Below are 11,532 nucleotides of genomic sequence, written 5' to 3' on the forward strand. Positions count from 1 at the left end.
ACCCAGTATTGAGAGGGGATTAGGAAGCACATGAGTAATTCAGCTCATAATGAGTGTCACTGACATGTGTAAATCTCTTTCTAACAGACGCGTTTTAAAATTGTGAGGATGATAGCGTAACGGGCCAAAGTAGACAATATATGTATGCAATGGGCTTGAGTTATTACAAACGTTACAAATGGTATTAGAGCCAAACACGGGGTTGTTCCCCCAAATTTAGTGTGACTTTATAGTTCGGTACTAAGGGTTACCATTTAATCTAGGATATCAATCATTCATTATTGTGGCAATGCAAGTGTTAGTCTAAGCCAATACCAACTTCTTACCGACAAAAAATGAAACGGATTCCAGCAGTGGGGCCCACAAGATTAACAGACCATAACTCGTGATAATGAACCGGAACCCGGCCGTGGGGCCACTAAAATTTTTAAAATTACAAATTTATTCTCGAGCTTTGTTATAATATTAAAATTTGAATTTTTAAAAATTATTTTGGTAAGATTTTGTTTATGAAATATATTAATTTATTAAAAAAATTATAATTCTTTAATGATATTATATTAAAAATAAAAAATTTAGAATAACTATTTTTTAAAAGAATAATAAACGGAAATCTTACTCCATCCTATGGATACCTCTACTTGTGAATTTATATTTAATTACTTTCAATTTTAGGTTAAATTTTGAACGTTCAGAGTTTCTAGTTGTAAAATTTGAGTAAAGAAAAAGTACATGAATGAATCGAGACTATATCCGAATAAGAGCGATCGAGAAGAAGACTTGTGTATGACAAATTAGCTACTTACTGACTTTTCTTTTCAGATAAAGAAGACACAGGCCAACTGAGGACGAGATCAGCGGGTTAGAGACTACAGAGAAAACTCCCGTGAATCGAGCGATTCATGATTTTGTAGGAAGGTGTTTCACATGGGAGAGCACTGTTGGATGATGGAAGTCCCACATCGACTAATTTAGGGAATGATCATGGGTTTATAAGTGAGGAATGCTAACTCCATTGGTATGAGGCCTTTTGGGGAAGCCCAAAGCAAAGCCATGAGAGCTTATGCTCAAAGTGGACAATATTATACCATTGTGGAGAGTCGTGATTTCTAACATGGTATCGAGTCATGCCCTAAACTTAGTCGTGCCAATAAATTGATAAATCCTCAAATATCGAACAAAGAACTCCTAAAGAAAAGGAGCCAGGAGCCAAGCCCTTTTAAAAAAATCCTTTTATATATATGGTTAACATAAAATAACTGCCTTGGATAAAGCTGTCTTATCTTGGTATCACAGTTGATACAGTCCATTTTGTAATTGTTATAAATGTTTTGATATCCCTCGTGTGGAGATACCTGAGCACGGGTATCCTATACAATGTGTAAAGACTACTTGTGCTATCGTACACTAACAACAGAGGAAAAAAGAAAGAGAGAAAAGAGGAAGAAGGAGAGCTCCGAACCCAACCCAATCATACTTGACTGGTCCGCACATTGCTCGTGCACCTAAATATCTCCACATGAGGGATATCAAACCCAACCCAATTCAAATTATTGTGTTAGTCTAATGGGCTAGCGAAAATGGAAAACGTCTACTATTACCGTGGTTGGGTGGTTCTCATCAAATGATATGAACTTCTTAGATATTTTTACCTTTTTGAATTTAATTACAATAAATGATGATGTTTAGATCTAAATAATAAGCAAAAGAGAGCGAAGAAAAAAGCTAAACTATGATCATCATTTTAGCATACATCGTCATCATCAACACATCGTAAACGTCATCATATAACTTATACACATCATCATACATCATATGTCCTACATCATATTAATAAAGTATAGAGGACACGTGCCAGTGCAACGAGACACGTGTCGTCATACATCAAACAATTGTCTATCCTATCCTATAGTAAGGTTACTTACTTGGTTGGCCTTAGCCGGCGTTTCTCTACTTTCAGATTTGCTAAGCTTTTATTCCTTGAAGTTGCTCCAAACGTTATCGGTTGTTGTTTCCTATTATAGCGTTCATTTCATTTCATTAACATTTCACATTTATAATATAGTTTAACTTGAATTCATGAAATAGTGCATTATACTATCCTTATTTATCTTAAATATGGTCAAATCAGCTCTGGGAGGGTAAAAAACGTAGGGGTCGATGTCAGAATTGCCAAACCGAGCATTTTAAGCCTAACGACTACGCGCAGCCAAGCTGAGCTATGAAGCTGAGGGATTCTTTTTCCTGCAAGTTGATGTGTGGCGTAGTAAGGCGCTGACGCGTGTGTAGGCTAAATTGGGTGGAGGCGCGGGTCAAGTGTCGATTGCTGGGTCGCGGCGTGGGTGCTGGGCTGCTGTAGGTGGGTCTTAGGTAATTGGAATTCTCCATGGACTATCAGGCTTTGGGCTGCCAGCGTTGCGGGTTGGATAGGCAGACGTGGGATCGCAGGTACTGGGCTGCTGAGCTAGGCTGCAGACGTGGGGTTGGGTTGGCTATTATAATTGGATCGTGACCGTGTGTTGGACCGAACCAATGGATTGGCAGTGGGTTGTGGGTTTGAGTCTGACCCAGATTTGGATTCGTATCTGGATCTGACGGATTCGACTCAGCGCGATTGTGGGTTTGAGTCTGACCCAGATTTGGATTCGTATCTGGATCTGACGGATTCGACTCAGCGCGATTGTGGGTTTGAGTCTGACCCAGATTTGGATTCGTATCTGGATCTAACGGATTCGACTCTGCGCGATTTTCTGTTTTTCATCTCTCTCCTCTTTGCACCTATTTCCGACGTTCTTTCTCATCGTTTTCCTCCCTTTGTTGGACTCTCTGCTTCTCTTCCACGAACCTAAAACGACAAATCTATGAGCTTCTTCAAACCTAAAAATTGAATCTGGATTCTGACGACACACGACGTTATTCAAGTATATAAAAGCTTACCTCTAGTGTATGTGGGATCGTTGGTGGTCTTTTTCGTGTCGTGAACCAAGCGTTGGTCATTGTAGGTGTGAGTTCGTGGTTTTCTGATGCTTATTTATAGCTTAGTCACCAATTATACATAGAAAAGCTATATATGCTAAATGATATGAAGTAAAGAGTTACATATGGTAGATAGGGTGTTGATTACCCCCATCGCTAGAAGGAGGGTTTGAACCTCCAACCTTGTGGTTAACAGCCACACGCTCTAACCAACTGAGCTATTCCAGCCAATTATTTAAAATTGTCCGAGCCCACCATTAGTAGATGTTGTCTGCTTTGGCTCGTTATGTATCGCCGTCAGCCTCACGGTTTTAAAACACATCTACTATGGAGAGGTTTTCCAGCGTCCACGCTCGCAGTCTACTAGGGAGAAGTTTCTACACCCTTATAAGAAATGTTTCATCTTCTCTCCAACCGATTTGGAATCTCACAATCCACCCCCTTGGGGGCCAACGTCTTTGCTAGCACACCATCTCGTGACTAGCTCTGATACCATTTGTAACATCTGACCCAATTTTGATTGTCTGATCCAGTTTGAGGCTCTTTGAATGTTTCAGCTATGTGTTGGACTGGTTTGCCCTTTTTAGACCACTTTAGCACTATTTAGCCTTCTTCCAACCAAACTAAGCGTGCTTCATGTTAGTTGTATTCCAATATGGTTATTTTGGAACGTACTTCAAGGAATTAAGTAATTAAGGGTTTATAAAGTATTCAACCATCGAGGCATGTGAGCTTACGGTTGGATGCTATAAGCTAACTCAAGAGTATAATGATTATATATAGGAATGTATGTTCTTATAGCGATGAACATATTATGAGATGCTAGAATAATGATGTTGATGATGCATGAATGTGATTCATGTCATGATATGTGATGATATTAGTCACACTAACAGAAAGGTTAACCATGAAAGACATGATCCTAATACATGAATAGACATTCATTCTCTCTTGGTTCTTTGTGTTCTTCATCTAGATTTAGTGCGTGAGTTCTTCGATCCTAACACCAACTTGCAGTAGAGATAGGAGAAATTTACCACAATTTGTAAAAATGGAATGCTCAAGCCTCAAAGATCGAAATCGAGAAGTTTAATGAATCTGACTTCAGTTTCTGGAAGATGTAGATTGAAGATTATCTATACTAGAAAACTCTTCACACACCCTGTCCAGAAACGTGGTATTCAACATTGTTAAGGAGAAGACAATGTTGGATATGTTGAAGGTGCTATCGAATATGTACGGAAAAAAACAAAGAAAAAGCATAACCATAAATTTGGAGATGATAATGATTTTGTAAATTCAACCGAAGATACTATAGATGCTCTAATCCTTAGTGTGGATAACTTGGTTGAATAATAGATTTTAAATTTGGGTGCATCTTTTCATTTGTCTCCAACACAGAACTATTTTGAAGCTTCAAATTTGAAAATTTTGGGAAGATATATCTTGCTGACAACAAAGCCTTGGAGATGGAAGAAAAAAGGGATGCCTGCATACAAACTCAAACAAAAAAAGGATGAACATTAAAAGATGTTAGATATATTTCTCATCTTGAGAAGAATTTGATCTCTATTGGTTAGTTGGACAACACAAGTTATACAACAAAGTTTGGGAAGAGTTCGAGAAATATTGTGAAGAGTGTTATGGTGGTAGCATGTGCCACAAAAGTTGGAGCGTTATACACCACTATGGTGTATAAACATGACTACGACGACTAAAAATGCTTCTAGTTCAAGTCTATGACATAATAGATTTGAACATATGAGCATTAAAGCATTAAAGGAACGAAGATGCTAGTTGTGAAAGCAGTTTTAAAGGAATTAAGATTATTTCGATATGGGACTCTTGAGCATTCAATCTAATGATCTTATTGAAAAACAAAACTTTTGGATATAAAATATTCAAGAAACTCAAAACAATAGGAAGAAAATAAGATTTGGTTTACCTTAGTAACGGCTCAAGCCCACTGCTAGTAAATATTGTCCGCTTTGACTCGTTACGTATCGTTGTTAGCTTCACAATTTTAAAATGTGTCTACTAGGGAGAGGTTTCCACACCCTTATAAGAAATGTTTTGTTCCTCTCTAACCGATGTGGGACCTCACAATACACCCCCTAACGCTTATAAGAAATGCTTTGTCCCTCTTTCCAACCGATATGTGACCTCACAATACACCCCCTAACCCTTACAAGAAATGTTTTGTTCCTCTCTTCAACCGATGTGGGACCTCACAATACACCCCCTAACCCTTATAAGAAATGGTTGGTTCTTCTCTCCAACCAATGTGGGACCTCACAATACACCCTTTAGGGGCCTCACATCCATGCAGGAACACCATTCAATTTCTAGCTCTAATACCATTTGTAACAGTCAAAGCCCACCGCTAGCAGATACATTTGTAACAGTCAAAGCCCACCGCTAGCAGATACATTTGTAACAGTCAAAGCCCACCGCTAGCAGATACATTTATAACAGTCAAAGTCCACCGCTAGCAGATATTGTCCACTTTGGCTCATTACTTATTGTCATCAGCCTCACAGTTTTAAAACGCATATACAAGGGAAATGTTTCCACACCATGTATTATAAACTATATAGAATTACAAACAATTTAGCTAGCTTTAGGGAGAAAAAAAAAATTGCTCTTTTTACTACACTTTTCAATAGAAATAACATACATGACTTTATATAACTTTAAAATGAAACCCTCGACTTTCCATAATCCATTTAAAGAACGGTAACCTTTCTATTTTAGGACTATAATTAATCATTACGTAAATATAACCTAAAAAGCCTACACTAAAAATCTAGAAACAAGACATATACATACAATGGATGGTCCTGCAACATTACGAGGTCTGTCAGCAGCTCCATTAACTCTCATTATACACTTAATAATGTGTTGGTTGTCCTATGATTCGGGAAACTTAAAACGGCTTAAAAGATTCTAATCATCATATCTTCGGAAATTTTGGAGCAATATACGGAGAGTTATACCTGGCCACACCTGAGTCCTCCTTGACCAGCAACAATTATTCACTACAAATTGCAGCATAGGGAATAATGTACTCAACACAGCACTGCAAAATGAAGAGAGAATTCCAGACCCTACCAGAAAGGAAAAGTCATGGGTAGTAAACTTCAAATCTAAGCCATCTAAACTAAGCTTTACAGACATTCTAATTGCTTGTAAATTTGGAGGGTCAGAGGATGATATGGTGTTCCATTCCCATGTCGAAGTTCACTTTACGAGGCCAATAATCAATTCCAAACGATGTCGTATACCAGATACCAAATACCAAATACCAAATACTTATTTCCCTATGAAAAAAAAAATTCCATGATTCGATGAAGCGTTATGAATTGACTGAACATGCACAATTCAATTATGGATCCGTGACTCGCTCGATTTCTTCAACGTGCCAAAAATCCCATCAATCAGCTCTACATCGTCCTTTTCATCCGTGTCTGAAACAAAAGAATAGCTCTTTTGATGTCTTTGCTTTCTAGCAAAGCTCTCTGTAGTTGCTTCACTTTTGGCAGCTAAACTAGAAAGCTTCGAACTATTTTCAGAACAATCGATCCTCTCATCGCTATTTTCCGACTTGTCTTTCCTACTGTCTTCTTCGCTGCTATACCATGAATCGAGGATCTGTATTAATGAGCTTTCTTCCTCGTCTGTTCGTTGCTTGGCTTGCTCTTCTGATCTGTGTGTAGCAGGACAAGATTCTCCATCAGATTCTGTTAATTCATCCTCTGGAAGGACAGGTTCATAATCAACCATTGGTCTTTTCTCTGTCGCTTCGGCTGTGTCACGAATCAATGTCGATTCTGCTTCATTTATGTTGCTCCAATCTGTGCAGGCTGGACCCAATTCTCCCCAGGAGGACTCAAAATCGTCATCCTTTCTAGGCAGGACAGATGAGTCATTACCCGAGGTTACTACGACATGGGACGTCTTTTTCTCAGGATCGCTGAGAAGAGCGGTTTCCAACTTCGAAACTTTTGGGGCCTTACTGGTGGGAACTATCAATGTGGATGCTACTGCCACTCCAGGCATTATCTGTAGCAAGGACGCCAACTTATGGTAACCAAGCTTCTGCAAGTTAAGATGATACCCATACTTCTCAAGAAACAGTTTTCTGAAAGCCCCCATCTTATATCCTTCGGGGTGATCCCTCAAGATCTCATCCACGAGCTTTCGACAGTCGCCTAATATCTCGCTTCTTGTCCTCTCTGGAAACTTTCTTCTAGTCATAGTTGTATAATATCCAGCTTGAGGAATATTTTCATTTTTCTTATCAGAATCTGAATCATGTTCTCCAGATCCCTGCAAGCTGCACTGTGACACTTTGTTCATAAAGATTGATGCCAACCCATTTGCATGATGCAACTGTTTCGTGCAAGAGCTTTTCCTAGCAACAGAGAGAGTGAGCTTAAAAGGATTTGCTTCAGACGGGCATTCCACAACCCATTTCTTATCTGATATTAACAATTCCAAAAAGTCGAACAGATCACTAATGCTTAAAGATTTAAGAACCGGAGGCCCTCCCTCTAGCAGATTTTCAGCTATCTCCGACCTGAAATATGTCGGAGCAGGAAAAAAAATTACAAATTGTAAACCCTATAATATCATACAAAGGCATGCAACAATTAAATTATATAATGTAGAGCTGCAAGTAAATGATGGCTATATCAAATACTTCATATATTTGATCAATATCCCTCACCAAGATTGAAATCTCTCCTAAAAACATTTAAATTTGGAGAGGTTGAAATAACTGGCCACAGGAGAAAAAGACCATACAAACCATAATGGGCAGAAACCCAACAGTTAAGTTACTGATAATGCAAAGAATATGTGGATACATAAGAACAAAGAGAATGTCAAACCTGGTTTTCGATCGCGAAATAATCTGAACTCCTTTAGGTGTTTCCATAAAGGATTGGATATCTTGCCAAAAAGAATTGCTGGAAAAAAGATGGTGATTCTCAGATTGATTCTTTAACTGGTTACGTTCACAAGAACGCTCACTGACTTCGCCGTTCTCAGTATTCTTTCCCCAAAACTTGAACCAATTTCTAATACTACCAAGTAATCCTGGATTAGAACTAGATTTAACATCATATTCACTAGCAACTACGGCTGTTTTCTGAAGCTTAGCAGACTCATGATCAGGTGAATTTGAAACTGGATGCACACAATTAGCATCTTGACTCATTGGCTTCACAGTTTTTGCCTTCCCAAGGAGGCCACTACAACTTTTATGCTTGGAAGTATCATCTGATGTAGAGCATTTTTCAGAAATATTATGGCTTCCATTTTCAGAAATATGGTTATTATTGCTTAAAAGCCTTCTCCATATTCTTCTAAAAAATCCCATCTCGGACTCCGAAAGCTGTCCAATTGAAGGATTCTTACTACTCTCAGCTTCAAATTGACTGGTTTGCTTTGAATCTTCTATAGCATGTGGCTCAGAAACCGGGAATCTTGATGATTCCCCTTCCATACCTTCACCAATAGACATACCAAATTCAGAAGATGGTTTCACCTTCAATTGTCTGTCTTCGGCACTTCGTTCACTGGATGGAAGGACTGATTCACTGATCGATTCCGTTGAGGAATCATTATTATTTAAATTTGCTCTCATATTAGGATCCTGCCCTCCATTGCCATCACTAGATGTACCTCTACTGCACTCTAATGGTTCTATGGGCCTTGGAGTGACTGGACAGACAATACATTGGCCATCACCATTTGTTTGAAGCTTTAAAATGTGTGGCACTGACAAAAGAAAGCGATAAAACTTTTTGTAACCATAAAAGTCCTTATCCATACTCTTTCCCAACTCTGAGCGAAGTTCTGTAATAAGGATTCCCTTGGGATGCAACTTCAAAATGTTGTGTAATTGCCTAATGACTGTCTTTGGAATGGGACGAGGCTTAGGGTCTGAATTGAGCTCGGAAACCTCGGCTCGTAAAGAAGACGGTTGCTCATTAACTGGATATGGGTCTTCAAGAGGAACCTTATAATGGCCATACCAAGAACCATACGGACCATCAGGTGGTCGATTAAAATGCCTTCCGACTAGATTTTCTCCTCTAATCAAAGTATTCCAATGCCACATGATGCTTGCAGCACTGCATAAAACACCAGGAGCAGTGTCAGGGCTGGCTAGCAACACATTGTAATTATTCATTCTTAAGCGGTGCAAAATGCTGGCAAAGTCCCTGTCGCCAGAAATTAGAAAAAGATGTGCTGGTGGAGGATTTTGAGAAACCCAGTACATAAGATCTACAAGAAGAGACCTATCAGCACTGTTCTTACCACCTACATCGGAAAAATATTACAAGGTGAAGTTTTTCAAAAGTTTTACCAAGAACAAAGAAATTACAAATTTTGATGTAAATTCCATTACATTAATCACTAAAACAAATCTGGAAAACTTTGCCACAGCTCTCTTCGGTTACCCAAATCATTCTAACTATTGATTGGCTCTGTTGAGGATTATTGAGAGGAATAGTCCCACGTTGGCTAATTAAGAGGAAAATCATGGGTTTAAGTCAGGAACACTCTCTCCATTGGTAGGAGACATTTTGGAGAAACCAAAAACAAAGCAAAAGTGGACAATATCATACCATTGTGGAGGGTCGTGATTCCTAGCATGGTATCAGAGCCATGCCCTTCACTTATCCATGTCTATAGAATCCTCAAGTGTTGAACAAAGAAGTTGTGAGCCTCGAAGGTGTAGTCAAAGATGACTCAAGTGTCGAACAAAGGGTGTATTTTGTTCGAGGGCTACAGAGAAGGAGTCAAGCCTCGATTAAGGGGAGACTGTTCGAGAGCTCTAGAGAAAGAGGTCTCCTCATTATTTATAGCAATCCGTGTAACTATAATGTTAAGCACTTAAGTGTAAGCCTATTCTAGTATATATGCGTAGGCAACATTTATAACTTCATACATACTCCTAATCAAACTCGTATTGCGAATTCAGCATCCTAATATGGCTTTGCACATCAAAATTGGACAAACATTAATCAAGGACTAAATAGCATATTAAAACTAAAACTATACTACGAAGACTAAATTAAACTACCGCATCTCAATCATACAAACGAATATGAGAAAATTACAAAACTTCCAATATGATACAATCATGGAGATATGGATTATTTTTCCACTCCAAAGAATAAATTTGGAGAATGAATAATGTAGCACTCCCAATGAATCCAACAATTCAATGAGTCCCATAATATGTGAATCAAAATCACTATTAAACTCTGTACACAAAAAAGGGGTAATAGATTTGAACAAGAAAAGCCAAAATCCAGTACTAGATTGATGAACTAACCTTTTGGAATGTGGGTCAGGCTAATCCCAGTAGAAGAGAGAGCCTCTTGGTTGGCCCTGGAGAGCTGTAAAATGTCACCGAAAGCAGTAATCTGAACAGGGCCTTTGATGCCATTGGCCCTTACCGCGGCAGTGATCAAATGGGCGACCTTAAAGACGTTCACAGCCGCGGGAATGTTGCAATTCTCGAAGTCCCACCAGACCGAAACCCTCACATTTCGAGACTCTTCGTCGTGCCGCCTCAAAGACGAAGAAGAAGTTGAAAATTGAGATAAGCTAAGAAGGAGAACGCGTGGTGGAAAAGGAAGGGAGGAGGAGGAAGAAGAAGAAGAACAGAGAGAGGAAAGCGAGAACGTTGCAGAGGAGAAGCGCCTCATCATTGGCGAATTGAGAACAACAAAACAATGGCGGATTTGGGATATGGGGGTTTAGAGCGATCGCTTGCTTCTAAACCCTAAACCCTAAACCCTCAACCAGAGGGCAATTGCGAAACATAGTCCCAAAAAAAATTATTTATTTTAGATTCAATTTATTTATTTAGATTAGCAATTTTTTTTTTAATAAAAATAAAATGTCAGCTCTATTTATTTATTTTTAGACATTTAATTAAAATTCTGAAAAATTCTCTTTTAAATAATTTTTAAAAAGATTAAAGATTATTAAAAAATAAATAATAAAAAAATAATTATGAAATTAAATAAAAATAAGATAAATACGTGTATACTTGTATCGTAGAAAATAAAAAATTTCAAATTTGTTCCGTTCAATTCAATCTAGTTTTAGAGAAATTCATTGACCAAATTATACGGGTTGATTTGGATTGATTGAATTTTTCGGAGTCATCAAGTTTTTTTAACCACTCTGTTACCAATAGGACGGTAAGAAATGACTCTACAATCTTCAAAATTTCTAGTATGCTCGAAGTGTTTAAAGTAAACTTTTACATTTTTTTTTTTTTTTTGTTATAGATTTTAGATTTTCTTTACGTATTTTTCCCTTAAAATCATTTTTTATCATAAACTTGTCGATTATATCAATTTTAACCATAAACTTTCAATTTTATCATACATGACAAATGGTATCAATTTTAACTCTATGACCACGAGCGAACAAAGTCTTGAGTAAGGAATTAATAAAATCCAAATTTAATGGAATTTGCATCACTAAAAACTATGTGCGATCAGACAAGATTACGTATACGTGAGT

The 11,532-nt window shown here is 38.0% G+C and overlaps 1 protein-coding gene and 1 non-coding gene across 3 annotated transcripts; both read right to left on the reverse strand.

Moving 5' to 3' along the window:
- Positions 1–3,130: 3,130 nt before the first annotated feature.
- TRNAN-GUU (transfer RNA asparagine (anticodon GUU)) lies at positions 3,131–3,204 on the reverse strand. The gene has a single exon. It is a non-coding gene; the product is annotated as a tRNA-Asn (tRNA).
- Positions 3,205–5,918: 2,714 nt separating this feature from the next.
- On the reverse strand, positions 5,919–10,800 carry LOC111777112 (uncharacterized). 2 transcript variants are annotated; one of them, XM_023656555.2, is made up of 3 exons: positions 10,328–10,800; positions 7,869–9,306; positions 5,919–7,555 (listed from the first exon to the last, which is right to left on the reverse strand). In XM_023656555.2, the coding sequence occupies exons 1-3, from the start codon at positions 10,704–10,706 to the stop codon at positions 6,358–6,360; spliced, it is 3,015 nt and encodes a 1,004-aa protein (XP_023512323.2). In that variant the 5' UTR covers positions 10,707–10,800; the 3' UTR covers positions 5,919–6,357. The 2 variants fall into 2 exon arrangements, with proteins under 2 accessions (XP_023512323.2, XP_023512324.2); XM_023656556.2 differs by having other exon boundaries at positions 7,869–9,116; positions 10,328–10,468.
- Positions 10,801–11,532: the final 732 nt, after the last annotated feature.

The sequence above is a fragment of the Cucurbita pepo genome, chromosome 16 (genome assembly GCF_057944985.1).
Source record: "Cucurbita pepo subsp. pepo isolate OVF chromosome 16, ASM5794498v1, whole genome shotgun sequence".
Classification (NCBI taxonomy): domain Eukaryota; kingdom Viridiplantae; phylum Streptophyta; class Magnoliopsida; order Cucurbitales; family Cucurbitaceae; genus Cucurbita; species Cucurbita pepo.

Bases quoted from the DNA above. Each gene is read 5' to 3' on its own strand.
- LOC111777112 (XM_023656555.2), bottom strand. From the start codon at position 10,706: ATGATGAGGCGCTTCTCCTCTGCAACGTTCTCGCTTTCCTCTCTCTGT. The intron at 9,307-10,327 runs GTTAGTTCATCA...TTTCCGATGTAG, and splicing joins CCTGACCCACATTCCAAAAG to GTGGTAAGAACAGTGCTGAT. The intron at 7,556-7,868 runs GTTTGACATTCT...GACATATTTCAG, and splicing joins ATTTCGCGATCGAAAACCAG to GTCGGAGATAGCTGAAAATC.